The sequence below is a fragment of the Vanellus vanellus genome (assembly GCF_965231255.1).
Source record: "Vanellus vanellus genome assembly, chromosome: Z".
Lineage (NCBI taxonomy): Eukaryota > Metazoa > Chordata > Aves > Charadriiformes > Charadriidae > Vanellus > Vanellus vanellus.
Genome location: NC_138908.1, coordinates 87557898 through 87574435, shown reverse-complemented (window position 1 = coordinate 87574435; position 16538 = coordinate 87557898). Strand labels below are relative to the sequence as shown.

Below are 16538 nucleotides of genomic sequence, written 5' to 3'. Positions count from 1 at the left end.
AGACGACCGAAGAAAGCGGCGATTTGCCTTGTCGTTTTGTGCTGTTGGTGGGAAAACTTCCAAATTTTTGGTGTGGTGGCGTGATTATTTGCTGTGGGTGTTTTTGTAGTCAGTAATTACGTATTTTTTTTAAAAAAAAAAAAACAAACAAAACACAAAACCCAAACGAGTGACCTACAACACCGCCTCATTAACGGCATGGTCTATGTTTAAAAAACATACTTGCATGAGGTAAGACTAGATCTATACAAAGAGCTACAAACCTCTACGGAGTAAAACATGAGTTAGTCATGACAACTTGAGCTCTACGAAGCCTAGTAGATCAAAACGAGCGATCCGGTGGCGTCGGCGATGACTCCGCTGTGATGACGTCGTTCGCCTTGCCACGCTTCCATCACTTTAGATGCCCGATCTACAGTTCGGTAACATTTCCATCGTCATTCTTCCCTTTTTCTTCATTTTATCATCCCTTTTAGGACTTTGCAGGAATCTTCCTTGCACTGAAGGAGTGGCAGAGGGGAACAAGATGATTTTATGGGGTGGTGTACGTGGGTGGTAGGCGTGAAATCCTGGTATGCTGCAATGCTCCGGGATAATTATCGCTTCAGCGAGGGCTGTTAGAAGGCTGAGCCCGTGATAGCATTGAGTTGCTTCATTAGCCCCTCCAAACTGGCCATCTGTTCACTCAGATCGTCCTGCTCATAAACCTGCAAGTGAACAAACGCAGAGATCAGCGGGCAGCAGGATGGGAACCAAACCCCCGGCACGGAGCCCTGGACGTGGCCCGTGGCAGGAACCTCTCGTGGTCCCCCACCAGGACAACCTTCCATGCGCGGTCCTCAGGGATCCGGAGCGTTTAAGGATGGGTTGACGCTTAGTGGCTGCATAGCAAAGCCTCTCCGGGCTCAACACGCGAGATGAAAACCAGAGGTGACCATGCTAGAGCAACATTAAATGTTAACAACTCTTCCCCAAGTCCCCAGTTCCCCAGCTCCCTCCTTACGTTGGACGTGTCCATGCTTGGGGGGGACTGTGTAAACATTTTTTAGCATCCAACAGAGACATCAAATGCTCATCTAAACATGCCCTCTCCTAGGGCAGCTGCCGCAGGTCGTTCAGCAATTAGCTGAACTTCTCAGCCCTTGCTGGTGGTTGGCAATTTCCACCGTCTTCTTTAGTGGGAGCAGAGGACTGGCCATGGAGATGCTGGGAGGGCTGGAGCCCCTCTGCTGGGAGGACAGGCTGGGAGGGTTGGGGAGGGGTCAGCCTGGAGAAGAGAAGGCTCCGGGGAGACCTCAGAGCCCCTTCCAGTGCCTAAAGGGGCTCCAGGAGAGCTGGGGAGGGGACTCTGGATCAGGGAGGGGAGACATAGGATGAGGGGGAACTGTTTTTAACTGGAAGAGGGGAGATTTAGAGGAGGTATGAGGAAGAAATTCTTGGCTGTGGGGGTGGTGAGCCCCCGACGCAGGTTGCCCCAAGAAGCTGTGGCTGCCCCATCCCTGGAGGTGTTCAAGGTCAGGTTGGATGGGGCTTGGAGCAACCTGGGCTGGGGGAGGTGTCCCTGCCCAGGGTGGGGGGGGGTGGAACTAGATGGTCTTTAAGGTCCTTTCCAGCTCTAACCATCCTATGGGAACAGTTTGCAGAGGCACCTAACTGGGCTGGAAGAAAGTAATCTTTTGGGGTATGGTCAAGGAGAGAACCTGCAGCAAAACCTAAAATTACCAGCGCTGCACTTATTTTTGGGAACCATGACGTCAAAAATTACCAAAGCAAGAGCAAGAGGAGGGACCTTTTGCTTTCAGGCACTGAGGGGGAGCTCAAACATTAGTTATTTATGTGGGTTTGACAAAGTAAAAGATCTGAAAGCGCTGTATAAGCCCTGCAGCCCCCGAGGCAGGGTGGAACGGGCGGCTCAGAAGACACGCTTAGGAAAAAAAAAAAATCCTCAAATTGTAGCCTTTCTCCCCAAATTCCGACCACCCGATGAGCTTGTTGCCTGCACCTGCACTGCCTGTAACTGCCCTCACACTTGCGGAGCTGGAGCAGCGTCTCTCCCGGGAGCTAAATGGTGCTGCTGTGACAAAATAGGGTACCGAGAGCCGAAATCGCGCTTTGTGTTATCAAACGTCCTGTGTTGAATCACTCCTCATGCCAGCGATTTTACCACAGAGGGAATTTTGCTTCCCATTCCCCTTCCAGCAGGAGTGTCCACGTGTCTCGCATCGTCCTGCGCCCCCTTTTCCCAGCAAAATGCGGGAATCCTTCTGCGACTATATGCAGGAGTGTATTTTTACGCCGTCGCTAAGGACAAGCAGGAATCGAACGCTGTTCATCGGGCAGCAGCCCCACAGCCTCCATACCCACGTCTAAAGCAGATCTTTTGTCTTTCCCTTCAGCCAGGTTGAAAACGTAAAAGGATTCACTCACAAGGTGTTGGACAAGCCCCTGCCTAGCCAAAAAATCCTCACGTGCAAGGAGACGAAAAGAGGTGATACACAACATGCACTTAATGTATTTCTTTTTCCTCCTTATTCCTTTTCTTTTGCGCCGTTTCATCTTCTGGATCACGTAAGACCTTTCGCTAAGAGGATCTTAATAGGAGTGAAAAGCTTATTCTAATTTCACCACCTTTTCCCTTTCACTTATCTACTGCTTCAATGTGATTTTCCTCGCCATTATCTGGTATTACTATATACTCATTTTTCCTGCCAAAATTATTTTTTTCCCTTATCGCGCTTCTCACTCCCTCTTCCTCTTCTCCCCATATCTCCGGGCGCTCGGGAGAGGCTGTGCGAGTTGTCCCGTGGATAATATTAAGAGAGGATTGAAGCACTCGCTTCTCCCCTCTATCGCGCACCCCAAAGTCCATTAAAGTCAACAGCAAAGTTTTACCGTTTGCCAGAACTTTCTACTGCCTTTCTAATAGCCATCAGCTGCAGCGCAATACCTCAGGTAAGGAGGGGCAGATGGTTATCCAAAAATTAACGTGCAGATTGGGGATTCGGAAATAGAACTGGATGGGGAGGAGGCTCGCGGAGTAGGCGCGCTCGGAAAGAGGGGTCTTACGTTGGCGGAGTCCTCCGTCGGTTTGTGGCCCTCTTCTGCGACCTCCGGGGCCGTGGGGACCGAGACGGGCAGCAGAGGTGACCTGGCTTTCCCCGCCAAGCCGAGGGACGCTGTTTTAACCTGAGCCTTGGAGAGGTTAGGCCCTGGAAGAAGAAATAAAAGTCACATTGAGGACCTGTAGGGAGGAAAACGGGGATTGCAGTGAAATTTGGGGATTCTAGGCAAAAGGCAGCTGGTTTTCCCATAGCTGGTGGTGTTTTCAGTTGTAAAGACACGGTCTCCTTCCCAGAGAGACACTGCTTCTTCCTGGAGGAGCATCAGAGCCAACACAAACACTTTGTAAAAAACTCAATTCGGTTATATCTCATGGGCTCCGCTCCCGAAAGAGGACTCGCGGTCGCAGCAGGTTTGCAATTTTCTCTCGACATTACTTTTTAGAATCGTAGAATGGTTTAGGCTGGAAGGGACCTTGAAGATCATCCAGTTCCAACCCCCCTGCCACGGGCAGGGACACCTCCCCCCAGCCCAGGTTGCCCAAGGCCACCTCCAGCCTGGCCTTGAACACCTTTTGATGAAGCACGGTTTGCAAAACCAAAAGTTTTCGCCCAGAAACTTAAATTTTCCCGGGAAAAACGCCTCCAAACCAGATACTCCAGGAAGATAATGAAAACCTGGGCTCCATGGCCCCGGTCCAGGAGTTTGATGATGTGTTTGAGGGAGAAAGCGAGACCGAAGGGCAGAGAGCAGTGGGCAGGCTGGGGAAATGGCAGTTCATTCTCATGGGTCTCCTCTATTCTTGTTCCTGACTCCCTCCAGCTGTCAGGAGCCCTCCAGGCGGGCCACCGAACAAGCGAAAATAAAAATCCTATTTCAGCTTTCTCAGAAAGAAAAGGTTCTCTCTGACTTTTTATCCCAGTTCGGAAGGAGAAAAAAAAAAAAAAAATCAAAATTGATTTTTTTTTTTTTTTTTGGTAGAAAGGGATTCCTCTTTTTAAGCAACTCCTCCATGGAGCTGCTTGGCAAAAGAGGTGTCAGCCGCAGCCCTTTAAAGATGCATCAGCTGCGGTGTCTCAGCTCTCTTCTAGAGGCGGTTAAGAATTCTTTGTCTCTTTTAATGCTTTAAAACATCAAAGACTAAAAACCTTCGTCCGGGACAATCTGCCTCCGCTCAGCACTCGGTGCCTGGCTCTGGGCAAGACTCTGCTGCAGACGCAAGGGCTGTCAGTTGAAAGACGTTGATTTTAAGTACGCTGGGATAGTTTTAAAATTAAAGTCGCCATACGAAGCCGCGCTGAGATCACGGAGCTCACGCATCGCAGAGTCAAGGCCAAAACCAGGGAGGGCGGTTTCAAGCTTGCTGGCTGCCAGCGCAATCCTGCTCCCCCCTGAAGCCGCGGCTTAAACATCTCCAGGACCCGCGTCAGGCCAAACTCATCCCACTCGAGCGCCTTTGGCACTTCTTTCAGCCACCGAGGTCCCCAAAATTTCTTCTTCCCACTTTCCCTCTATCGACCTCAAACCACTTTGATGCCTACTTGCGCCCTAAGGCAAGTTTCACGGTCAGATCTTTAAACGCACAACCTCCAGGCTGATACGTGCTTGGCATGGGGCATCACGTAGCGGGGACCATCAGATCTCCCCCAACCTCCCCACATTTCGGAGCCTCACGGGGCAGGTTTCCATCCCCCGTGGGAGTCGGGCGCAATTTTTCTTCTCCCCATTCGACTCCCGTTGAAATCAAGAAAACGAATCATAAATAAATAGCTTTTTTTTTTTTCTTTCTGTATATTTCCTCCACTATGACCTTCAGCTAGTTCCTTGCCTTTTGTCTATTAAGAAAATGTGTACCATAATAATGATAATGGCAACAGCCATCGCTTTAGTAGCTGATCACGCTCATTAGAGGTATTAAAAGGCATCAGCTTCAGTAAGATGAGTAGACTCTTGGCCATCGCATCAGAATTGGCCCCACAAAGAAAAAAAATAGGTCTTCAGACACTCCAGCCATAAAATGCACCTAGAAGAAGGGGTGTCCCAAGGGTGAGCCGCTGGACAGGTTTGTACGAGGATGCCGGTGGCTCTGGAGCAGAGACGCAGGGACCAGGAGCATGGGAGATGTCTCCATCCACATGGGACTCACCCAGGCTGGCTGCATAATCCACGTCTTGGATCAGAAACCCACCCGGTTTCCATGCAAAACCAAACCGTCTTTTTACGAAGCTGAAGTCGAAAACGCCTATTCGTTTTCTTCATCGCTAGCTTCCCACCCGATTAACTCTCTCTTCTTACAGCTCATGAACGTGCCATGAAAGCGATGCTCCCGAGCCCGGAGCGGCGCTGGCGTCCCTCCCGCGGAAGGGAGGCAGGCGGCTGCGACGAGAGCTGCAAACTAATTTTCCGGTATTCCGAAGAATTGCGTTTACATTTTTAATTAGTTTAAGGAGCGGAAGAGAGAACAAAATCCCTCCCGAAAGCCGGTTGCCAACAGCCTGTTCGTTAAAAGTTCCAGTAAAGAGCCGCCAGACTGGGGCAGGGAGGGAGAGACTCGCCGCCCGCCTTTCCGTTGAGGCTGAGAAGCGCAGATAACGCCCGTTTAGCTGAAGCTGCGAACGTGCGAAAGCTCAAGACAAGCTTAAAAAAAGATCGCCCCCAAGATACGCTCACTCTTCCAGCTCCGGTTTTAATAGCTAAAAAGACTTCTTTTAATAACTGGGCCTTCAAGCTTCCCAGTATCTCACAGTAAGGGGAGAAGATACAGCTATCCCCAAAGATTCAATCTTTTAAGCGCTTGCACATTCAAATCAGGGTTTGAAGAAAGGAAATGTTATTTCCCCTTCCATTTCTTAATAATTATTAAAAAAAAAAAGCGTATTTCCAAAGAAGTAAGGTTGGGGGAGGAGGGGGGGGGGGGGGATACGCACACAGCGCCGCTCAGCACCCAGCAGTTACACGCTGAGGAACGCCACGAGCCCGAGTCTCAAAACCAAAGTTTTTTGTTGTTTGTCTGTTTTGCATCTTGTTTGATTTTCCCGGAAGTAAATATTTGATGTGGTGGTGAGGCGTTGACGCGAAACGCAGAGCAAGTTGCTACTGTCATCCTCAAAATCCCGGGGTAAAAATCGTGTTTCTCGTATGTAACTCATTAACTGTCGTAATTGGCCTTAAAGACCCACTCTTCTGCACAAAGACAGATGTTCCCTCCTGGATATTGTTAATGAGAAGCCGTAACGATGATTAGTAAGTTCCGTTTGTGCATCTTTTTGCCCTTTAGCTGATAACCCACATGATGCTGAGAAACTCTTTGTTACGCAGAGCTGCGTATCTCAAGTTCTGCTGCACGTTTGACGGCAGCGCCCGTAATACCTCGTTAGTACAAGAGTTGAGCCCTCTTCCCCCAAAGGACGTCAAGAAGACCAACCGGTGCTCTCGAAGAGAATTCTTGATGCAGAAGTTTGCCATGCTAAGCAAACCAATTTATGCAAATGAGTAGCTAATTACAATCAAATCGCTTCGGTTTCCAACGTTCTCCAGCTCAGCGGGAGCCTCACAAGTAAAGAAGAGGAGACCTCGGCTCCGAGGCCGCAAGAGGCAGAAGATGACACCACCGCTCGGGTGTGGAACTCTGAGCAGCCCCAGCACGGATTTACTGTTTAAAAGTTTCATTTTCTCAGTAGGGCCATTAAACACTTCCCCGGCTCATTATTTGGATAATGTATGGCTACCAGGTGCAAATCTCAGCTACCGCCACCTCTCCGAGGCCCCCCCCGGGCTCACTGCGGTACCAGCCTTGGTTTTTCAGGTGCTCAGTAAGCCAAAAAGAAGCAGTTTTCTAACTCCATCCGCATTTGCGCACATCAGGCCACACGTCATCACGCTGGACGCCAAGTAAAACCAACAGAGCATCCGCCCTCGGGACGGCAATACTTTGGGAGAGCTGCTTGGCATTATTTTCTTTTGAGGTATCTCAAATGGGACATGAGATGATGCACTCGGCCAGGTGGGAACAACTCATTGCAGGGAGAGGGCTGAGGGTTTCTGCTGGTCGTGTTGCATGGTTTCCAAAGGTCGGTCCCTACCTGCAGGGAGCACTGTGAGCTGGAAACTCAGAAAGCGGCAAAAAATGCTACGTTCGCACTCAATGGGTCCGGGGGCTGCATCAAACTTGAAGACCAAAAGTTCTTGTGTGGTTCAGGTGTCACAGGCGTTCTGGGTGACGATGCAAAACAGTGACAATGGAAAAAAAAAAGAGCTAAAGTGGAGAAAAGGGAGATGAATGCACAAACTGAAAGGGGCTAACTTATGGAGAGACAGCAAGAAATCATGCTCAATGGAGAAGACTGGAGTAGAAGGTGGCTACTGGTGGAGTTCCTCAAGATCGGGGCCATCTTGTCTAGACCGTGCTTTTGCCAAGAAAGGTTGGACCAGATGACCCTTGAGGTCCCTTCCAACCTGGGATTCTATGATTCTGGGATTCTACAATCCAGATCCAGGACCGATTCTTAACGTTTTGACACATACAAGAGGTGTGTGATTATGAAATCTATTACTAGCCAAAGCTTGGAAATACAGCTGGAGCTGGAGTAACGTGAAGAGAACTGCAGGGACCTTTCCGCCTATCTGCTGCTCATGCCAACTTTTGGACTTTCACAGCAAGGAGGTTAGACCGTGTATGGCATCCCTCCAGCTGGATGTCACATCGCTTCAGCTGTTTAAAAGGGAGGGACGAGTCTCTGCTGGTTCTTTCATCTCCCTCAATCATCTATGGAAAGAAGCACCTTCCAAAATCTGCAGAGAGGTTGGATGAATTGTCTGTCGGAAGATCCTCTCTCTCTCTCCTTTGGCTGCACGGTGACTGGCACAGAGCAGACACTTATTCATCAGAAGTCTAAAATTAGCCCACGAATGAGTCATATCTCCAAGAAGAAGGAACAGGAAGTTCTGCCATAAATTCTACTGGGTCTAACAGAGGGAAACGAGGGAAGAGAACAGGCTGGGCGCTTCTGATTTCAAGCCTACAAGTGGGTATGTGCCTCAGAGAAGTCAACCACCATCTTCAGATGTTCGAGGGAAGCAATTTTTGGCAGACGCGAGGCGAATAGCAACGCTGTTTTACAAAGCGTTGGGAAGATCCTATCTGATCCTATCAGGAAAAAATGAACTGTACAAAGCGTTGAGAGGGGTTTGTTAATGGCCAGTGACAAAGAGGGAGAGTCTACATGATAATCCATGTATGGAAGAGAAAATGCGATGGAATCAGCTTTGCCTGCGAATCCTGCGCTTCTCAGAAAGACTGCGGTAATTTGGTTTCACTCAGCCATAATGCAAAACTCAAAGAGTCTTTCCATTAACCTCAGCGAGATGTGGCTCAAACCCACAATGCCGAGGTGTTCTTCGCAGAGACCACCAACGCCGGGGCTTGGGGAGGACATTTCTAGGCTAAAACATCAGGGAGCCACCGCAGTTATAGAGAGGACATCTAGCAGTTGTTTTTTTTTTTTAAAGTATTTATCTTCCTAATATTCTGCTCTCCATAAACATGTACAGCCATCACCAAACACAATGTGTGACAGCAGCCAGGACACTGGAGAAACTCCAAAACCCAACATTTTGCAGTAAGACGCTTTGCGTTGTGTATGGGCTACTGGTTCCAGTTGTTAACCCGCAGCCATTTTAGTCTATTGATTCCAGAGTCGGACAAAAGGCACCGTTCAATTATTCCATTAAGCAAAAGCTGATGGCTTTGTTGCTGGTTTAGGATTTTAAACAAAGCAAAAAATACTTTGGATTGGGCAAGGTATTTATAGACACGTCTCATAAAACCCATTTGGAAACTGAAATAGAAAATTTCCGAACTGGGCAGACAGGTATGTTCTTATATCCAACGGCCCAACAGATGGGGCATACACCAAAGATGTGAAGTTGGAGATCTTCAGCTGAAGGTCACCTGGTCTGAGGAGGCAGCTGAAACCTAATCTGTCTACCGGGGTGCAAACAAGCCTGTGTTTTCATAAGAACCGCGCGGATTCTTGGAGGACGAAGAGTACCGAGATGACTCCTGCATAATGAGACTATACAAGTCAAAATAAGCTGCAGAAACCTGAAGGTAATGTCAGAGTCGTAACTAAACGAGGACAATCTTTTCTGGCCTTGCTTCTCACACCTTTTCCGCGGCTTTTTTCTACCCGAGAGGACAAAAGACAAAGACTCTCTGTGTCATCACCTAGAGCTGCTTCTAGTAAGGCAGCTCTGCAGGCACGGAGGCATCTGCGAGGATGCTCCCATGGAGCTATGTCATAGCTCACAAAACCGAAAGCGATCGATCGGGAAAATTAAAATTCTTTAAGGAATTTCGTCCGTCCCAGATGCTTCTGACAGCCAGGAGATTGGCGGCCTTGAACTTCACGGGCGGTATAGCAACGCAAAGGCAGATGTGTTCCTTATTAAGTAATCAAAGCTGGCGGGGTATAGTGCTTATCTTGCACTATGAAGAGGTAAATCACAGAAAATCACAAAAGGATCAAATGCCACTTATGGGTTATTTGACATTTCCACCCGTAAAAACAGGGTCAGTTTAAATGACTTAAAAGTTGAAACATAAAGATGAGAATAACGCATAGAAGTGAGCTCAGTTGTATCTCCACGGCGGGATGCTCCTGTTGAAGTGAGATGGTGTCTCCCAGGGGAACAGAATATGTAACGATATGAAAAATATGAGTTGAAGACTCAGCTAGTTTACATTACAGGTGGGAAAAAATATTTTTCACGCTGAAACCGAGTTTCTAAAAATGACTTTTGAGGTGATAACCAACGGGGGCTTGGCTCATTCCGCGAGGGAAACTGTTCTAGAAAGAGGCAAAGTTTAATTTAGAAATATCTGACAGTAGGAGAAATAAAGTAAAAAGAGAAATAAAACGCAAAAGAGAAAGAGGTCATTTAATCACTCTCCAGAATACGGTACCAAGCAAACACTGAGACTGCGTGTTGGGATGGCTTTTGAAATAGCACCCATCAACTACACACATTTTTACGCGCTACGGTTTCAAAATAGGCATAGAAACAGTGAGAGATTTGTTCTCTGCCTTCTCAGCTGCTCTTCGTGTTTTTAATCTATTTGCTGGAAATATTATATAAGATAAAAAAGTGTTAGGGTAAAAGCGACTCATTGGCTGCAACTGTTCAGCGATAACAAACACAGTCCCAAATGAATACGGAGAAATTGTACACGCGGTGGAAAAAGGACCATGGGAAGACAGAATGGCCCATCATTAAATCTTTCTATGGATTTACAGTATAATTATCCAGATAAATATTTTTTTTAACGATTTGACTGCTGCCTTGTATTGAAACAGATAATTTATAGCAAAGGGGAATCAGTTCATTTATCCAGACAAGCACCTAAATCCACACTTCACTTTACACCTTCCAGTAGTCCCGTCGATTTTAATGAGACGACTCCGCTGTCTCAAGTCATCTGCATGCTAATTAAACTTTACTGGACTGGGGCCAGATCTCTCTAATAGACAGGACTGAACCTTTCCTGACACGTCGGTGTCAATATATCTCCCGGTTGAATGGAGAAAGCTTGTTTTCATAAAAAGAAACGTGGAAGAAAAAAAAAACAAAACACCAACATTTCAAAATTGAAGGGGGAGCAGCCGGGAAAAGCTTATGAAATAAAAGACTAATTTTCATTCGAACCCGGGAGTTACTAGTGCAAAAAGGCCGAGTTTCAGAATAAAAGGTTCAAGAAGGAATCGCTCCCATGTTTTCAGCGAATTTACAAACCTTGCTTACTGTAGACTATGACAAAGAGAAGTCCATAATGCCATTTACACTCATCATTAAAATAAGAAAAAAAAAAACCAACCCTACACCACCAGAAAGATTTTTATAGCCTATTAACAAAAGAGTTGTTAGTTGCCTTCAAAGTCAATGACTGAGTTTGAATTAGAAGCAATAGGTTTTCATTTGACTTTTATATTGGCACTGGGATTTTTTTTTATTGTGAATGGTAAACTTCCAGGGGAAAAAAAAAAAAAAAAAAAAAAAAAAGGACCCAGAATTTGGTTGTATAGCTAATTAATTCGAGCTAATTGATTGTTCAGAATAAACGCGCTCACAAATTAACTCCCCACTTTGCCTGAGAGGGGATTAAATGCTCTAAAAAACCAGAGGTTTTGAATGCTTAAATCTACCACCGGAGAGTTCTAAGTTCACGTCTCCAAAATTTGGCTAATTTGCAGCCCAAAGTTTTATTCTTGAGATGTCCATCTCTAAACCCTCCACCTGAGAGCCGATATTGAAGACACTTTGTGTAACGGGTGATTTTGCCAACGCCCCCGTGAGAAGCAGTCTGTTTTCAGCACGACTGAAAATTCTTGCGCTATTCTTTCTAGATTCACTCTTCTAAGGGTCACTGTAATTTCAGCATCTCCGGAGGTGCCAACCCCTTGTTATTTAAGATTATTATGGCCCATATATATATAATATATAATTACAATATATATTATAATATAATATAATATAATATAATATAATATAATATAATATAATATAATATAATATAATATAATATAATGTAATATAATATAATATAATATAATATAATATAATATAATATAATAATAATAATATATATTGATATATGGTATATATCAATATACCCTTTTTTCTTCTTGATTCCCCTTATTTATTTGACCGTTAGCTCCTGGTTTTAACACTGGCTTTACAAACCTTCGCTCTTATCTTGTTTTTCTGGTTCTTTTCTTAAAATAGCTATAGGGGAAAAAAAAAAAAAAAATAGCAGCACAAAAAAAAACCTCAGGGAGCTCATTTTCTTATCAGGCTTTCTTATCCCTTTTGGTAATGAGAACAGCGTGTGGGTCAGCCTGGATGCGGGAAGGATTTCTACTAATGTCCAGGCAATATCCAGCGGATGCTTTTTACCCACTTCCCGCCTGGTTTCCTCACCTCACTCTTCACTTTGACTCCCCAAACACCAAAAAGACAAGATTTTTTATTTTTTTTTTTTTTTTTTCTTTTCCAAAGAGGCAAAGAAATAAATCTCGAGCGGTTCCTCTGCTGCGCAACCCTTCCTCCCCTGCGCTTTTCCCATTGCCAGTCTGGGGCATCGCCTACAGCTCAGCAGGAAGAAGGAAAATCAACCTCAATTTCGCTGTACAACAAAGCGGTTTTCAGCTCTGGGGTATCACTGAGTGATTCCAGGAAGACCGAGAAGATGATAATTTGGATTTCTAACTACACTACTACACTTTTTTTTTTTTTTTTGGTGGAGTAGCAATAGAAAAAAACACAGCATTTTTACAACCTCACAAAAAAAAAATACAAGAGCCTGAAAAGGCTGAAGTTTTAGAACGGTGACACAATATAAAACCCACTGCTTCGCAGGCAGTATTTTTCACTTGCTCCTGCAGAAGAAAAATGACCTCCTAATTCAGGTTCATTTAAAGTGCAGCTGATCATCAAGAACGAACAGAAATTTTCATTTGCCAGGGTAAAAAAAAAAAAAAAAATATATATATATATATATCAATCCTGTCCATTTGTGGAATTTATGTCAGATCTATAATGCAATAAGCTCACCACTCCATCAAACATTTTCTATTTAACCTGAAAGGGGACTAAGTCAAATCACTCCTGTGCCTCCGCGTACATGATTTGCGAAGAGGAGTAAGTTCGGCCGCAGTGGGGATTGGAAATACCAGGCAGCGATTCTCACGCCTGCAGAATAAGCATTAGCACCCTCGCGTGCTCGATGACAAAGCAGTGATGAAAAGGCGAGATCTCCTATAAAATATCAACGGGAAGGGCTTAATGTGAAAGGTTCAGATTTACTGGGCTCAAGTTAAAAAAAAAGGGGGGGGGGGAAAAGGAGAAAAATGGCAGATTTTAGCTCTGGGTTAGGCTGATGTCATGACCCAAACCCAGGAGCGCAGCCTTTTAAATATTTATTCATATCCTCGTGGCAAAATCCCCCCCCAACTGAATTACGATCTCTGTATGTCTTTTTTATGAACCATATGATAGAGTTTAACAGCTAATTAGAACGCCACTACGGAGATATACTGAAGAGATAAAATATTAGAGGAGATACCTCCTTTTAGCATCGGGTCAATCAAAGCCAAGAAAAAGCCCTGCGCTCATCTACTCCCTGGGCAAGATCCAAAAATTCATTTCGATACTAATATCGCCTGAGGGCCAGCGTTAGACATCAGCTCCAGGACTATACTCTAAAGATATAAGTACATCGGGAGGTGCAGCGCGTGGTCGGCGGTGGGGCTGGCTGAGGAGCAGAGGACACTGCTGGTGGCATTCCCATGCAAGCTACTCTTGACCGGGAGATATAAAACTCATCAGGTTGGAGGGAGGAGAGCCTGCGAACCGGCAACGACGGGATTTCAAGGGAAATCACCGCTGAACTTCGGGTTTCTGGTTTTTTAAAGCTTTTGCCGAGAACCTCTGGATCGACGGCTGCGGTTCTCTGCTGCTTTGTCCCCTTCTGAATTCTGCGGGATTGTTCCATTCGTTACGTATTGGTTGGAGGGATAAGACACCTGATTGACAGGCTTTTAAAAATTAGGACAGCAAAGCAAAGCGTAGTTTAATTGGTTTAAGTGACGCTGAGTCCATTCCTTATTGCCCTATTACTTTATTACATAGGACATGTAAAGACGGCTTTAAGTTTAAGAAAAACGTAATGAAAAATTAATGAATTCTACTAAGTAACAGTTATTCCAACGGGAGAATTTGCTAAGAGCCTTTTAAACCTGAGATGTGCCTAAGCGGGGTTTAATTAGCAGACGTGGTCCCTAAGGGAATCGTCTCAGCTGGCCTGCAGAGAGCTCGCCCACCCTTGCCCTGCCAGTGGGGACTAGGGACGAGCGACCCCAGGGGCGCCTCAGTCCTCTTCTCTGGGAGGTTTGTTCAAATAGAGAAATAGATCACAAGCTTTGTAAAGTCACAGGTGTCTTCAAAATTTCCCTTTCGTGGGTATCTTAACTACGGCTGAGACATCACTCTCATGGGGAGTCTTAACTACTCGGAAGTGCTGGTGAAATGAAGCGTTCTTTCTTGACATAGAATCATAGAATGGTTTAGGTTGGAAAGGACCTTGAAGATCATCGAGTTCCAACCCCCCTGCTATGGGCAGGGGCACCTCCCACCAGCCCAGGTTGCCCAAGGCCACCTCCAGCCTGGCCTTGAACACCTCCAGGGATGGGGCCTCAACAACCTCTCTGGGCAACCTGGGCCAGTGCCTCTCCACCCTCAAAGTGAAAACCTTCTTCCTGATGTTCAATCTGAACCTGCCCTCTTCCAGTTTGAAGCCATTCCCCCTTGTCCTATCACTACACGCCCTTGGAAAAAGTCCCTCCCCAGCTCTCCTGTAGGCCCCCTTTAGGGACTGGAAGGCCGCAATAAGGTGTCTCCGGAGCCTTCTCCTCTCCAGCCTGATCACCCCCAACTCTTTCAGCCTCTCCTCATAGGAGAGGTGCTCCAGTACTTGGATCATCCTCATGGCCCTCCTCTGGACACGCTCCAGCAGGTCCATGTCCTTCTTCTGTTGGGGACTCCAGAGGTGGAGGCAGTACTTTTTATCGGTGCTTTCTCTCTCCCCATTTTAAGCCAAAAGAAGAGTGATCTGGGTTCCAGAGGAGTGGGATTCGGGAGTGGGTACTGAAAGAGGATCCCAGTTTTGAGGGCTCATGTGCAGGACCAGGATCAGGTCTGCACCCCCCCACCGCCCAGAGGCACAAACACAAGTTCGCGTTTGCAAAGGAAACCTTTCCGTAAGAAATCGGTAAAGGAGACAACATCGGTCTGGCTAATGACTCTGAGGACAAGTACATTGAGAAAAGGAAAGGAAACAATCCATGCAGAGAAATAAACAGCCCCCGACACCACCACATAGCCGGAGGCAGCTCAGAAATGAAGTTATACACAACTCTAAAAAGTAAGAATTGTGGTTTCAGTATAACAGCAAATACAATAGTTCGAATGCCATATATAACCCAGCAACGTGCTTTCATCTATGTGGCAGAGTCCAGAAAAACAGATTTTTTTTTTCACTGCTTTTGCATTCGCTTTATTTATTTCCACTGCTTTACGGCAGATCATTGCCATAAGCTTTCAGTTCTTTATTTTGCCCAGTAACAAAGCCCCGCACGTTGCTTGTAGGCAACGTGGCATCTGCTTATGTAAGGCTACTTACACACAAAAAAGGCAATTTTATTTTTTCAGGACGATGGCATTCTTTATAAAGATTAGTAACGTGCCCCAACTTCCTCTCTCTTTACCTCAGCCCCCAATTATTACGGTTAAAACGTAAACTCTGCGTGACTTAGAGAAGAAAGAGCCCTTTGGAGGTAACCAGGCTTACTCACTCCAGTTACACAAGGAGAACCGGATCCTCAGAAAGTAAAATGCGGTACTACATAAAGATGAATGGACTCTGCTATATATATATATATAAAAAAAAAAAATAAATAGTTCAGCAGCGCTATTTGGCAAAAGCAGTTCTCCAACAAATAAGGATTTATCTACTTCTGTCTGCTGTCAGAAACTGGATTACTCGCTGATGGAGAGCAGGTGCTCCCAGTAAAAACGCAGCGACGTTTCGGGTGGCTTGGGTGTCGCAAACATCGACCCAACATATGCTGTACGGCAAGAAAGCTATGCTCGGAAAGCAGTATGGGAACAGAAAAGAGTCAAGCCGAAATCTCAAAGGTTGTCTGAGCCAAACTGGAGACTATCCAAGCTAAAGGAGTAGGGCAAACAGTTAAAGTGAGATACTGGTCTGGTTTTTTTCCCCCTTAATAGCTCTAGTAGTTTGGGTTACCAAGGCAAACAGAGTTACTCAAATTATACCGGTTCACGCGGAGCGCAATTCCAGCACCGGGTCTGCTTTACGAAGAGAGCAGATACCAGACGCATCATACGAATGTGCTCCTTTGCTCCAAGGGTGAAGTTTTAAAACAGAAATGGCGCTGCTCTGGAAGCAAAGCCCGAAACGCGCCGGGAGGCACTGTCGCCTCTTGCTCTGCCATACCCCCCCCCTCCACGTTACACCACGTTTAACCTAACCCTGAAACCAGCAACCAGCCCACAGCTTCGCTCAACAACGGCATTATCCCACAGCCTTTTTTTTTTTTTTCTTTTAAATAATAATTTTCTTTCCGTTCCTTGCACGCTTGCATTTGAATTTTTAAGCAGGTTGCGCACCGGAGTGGATTGCAATCGGTTCTTTACCAGCATACGTAAATAGTCCTTTCATTATCGAAAAGGAGAGCCTGGAAACAAGAGTCAAACATTTTGGCGCTGGTTCAAGTCACTGTAGCACAACAGGAGACCGGCAACAAGACCAAGTGATTAATTGGGCCCCTCGTTTAATTCATTTTTATCGCTCACTTGTTAACGCTGATTTTAAGCTATTGCCTCATCCTGAATTTTTAGTC

At 45.9% G+C, this 16538-nt stretch overlaps 1 protein-coding gene across 1 annotated transcript in view; it reads right to left on the bottom strand.

The window, feature by feature from the left end:
- Positions 1-617: 617 nt before the first annotated feature.
- The window catches only part of DCC (DCC netrin 1 receptor), a gene marked incomplete at both ends in the record, with an annotated part of 609880 nt that continues 593959 nt past the window's right edge, over positions 618-16538 (bottom strand). The window contains 2 exons of the mRNA XM_082497412.1: positions 618-707; positions 3067-3209. Of these exons, the coding sequence (XP_082353538.1) occupies positions 618-707; positions 3067-3209 (233 nt within the window). The remainder of the gene's footprint in view (positions 708-3066; positions 3210-16538) is intronic.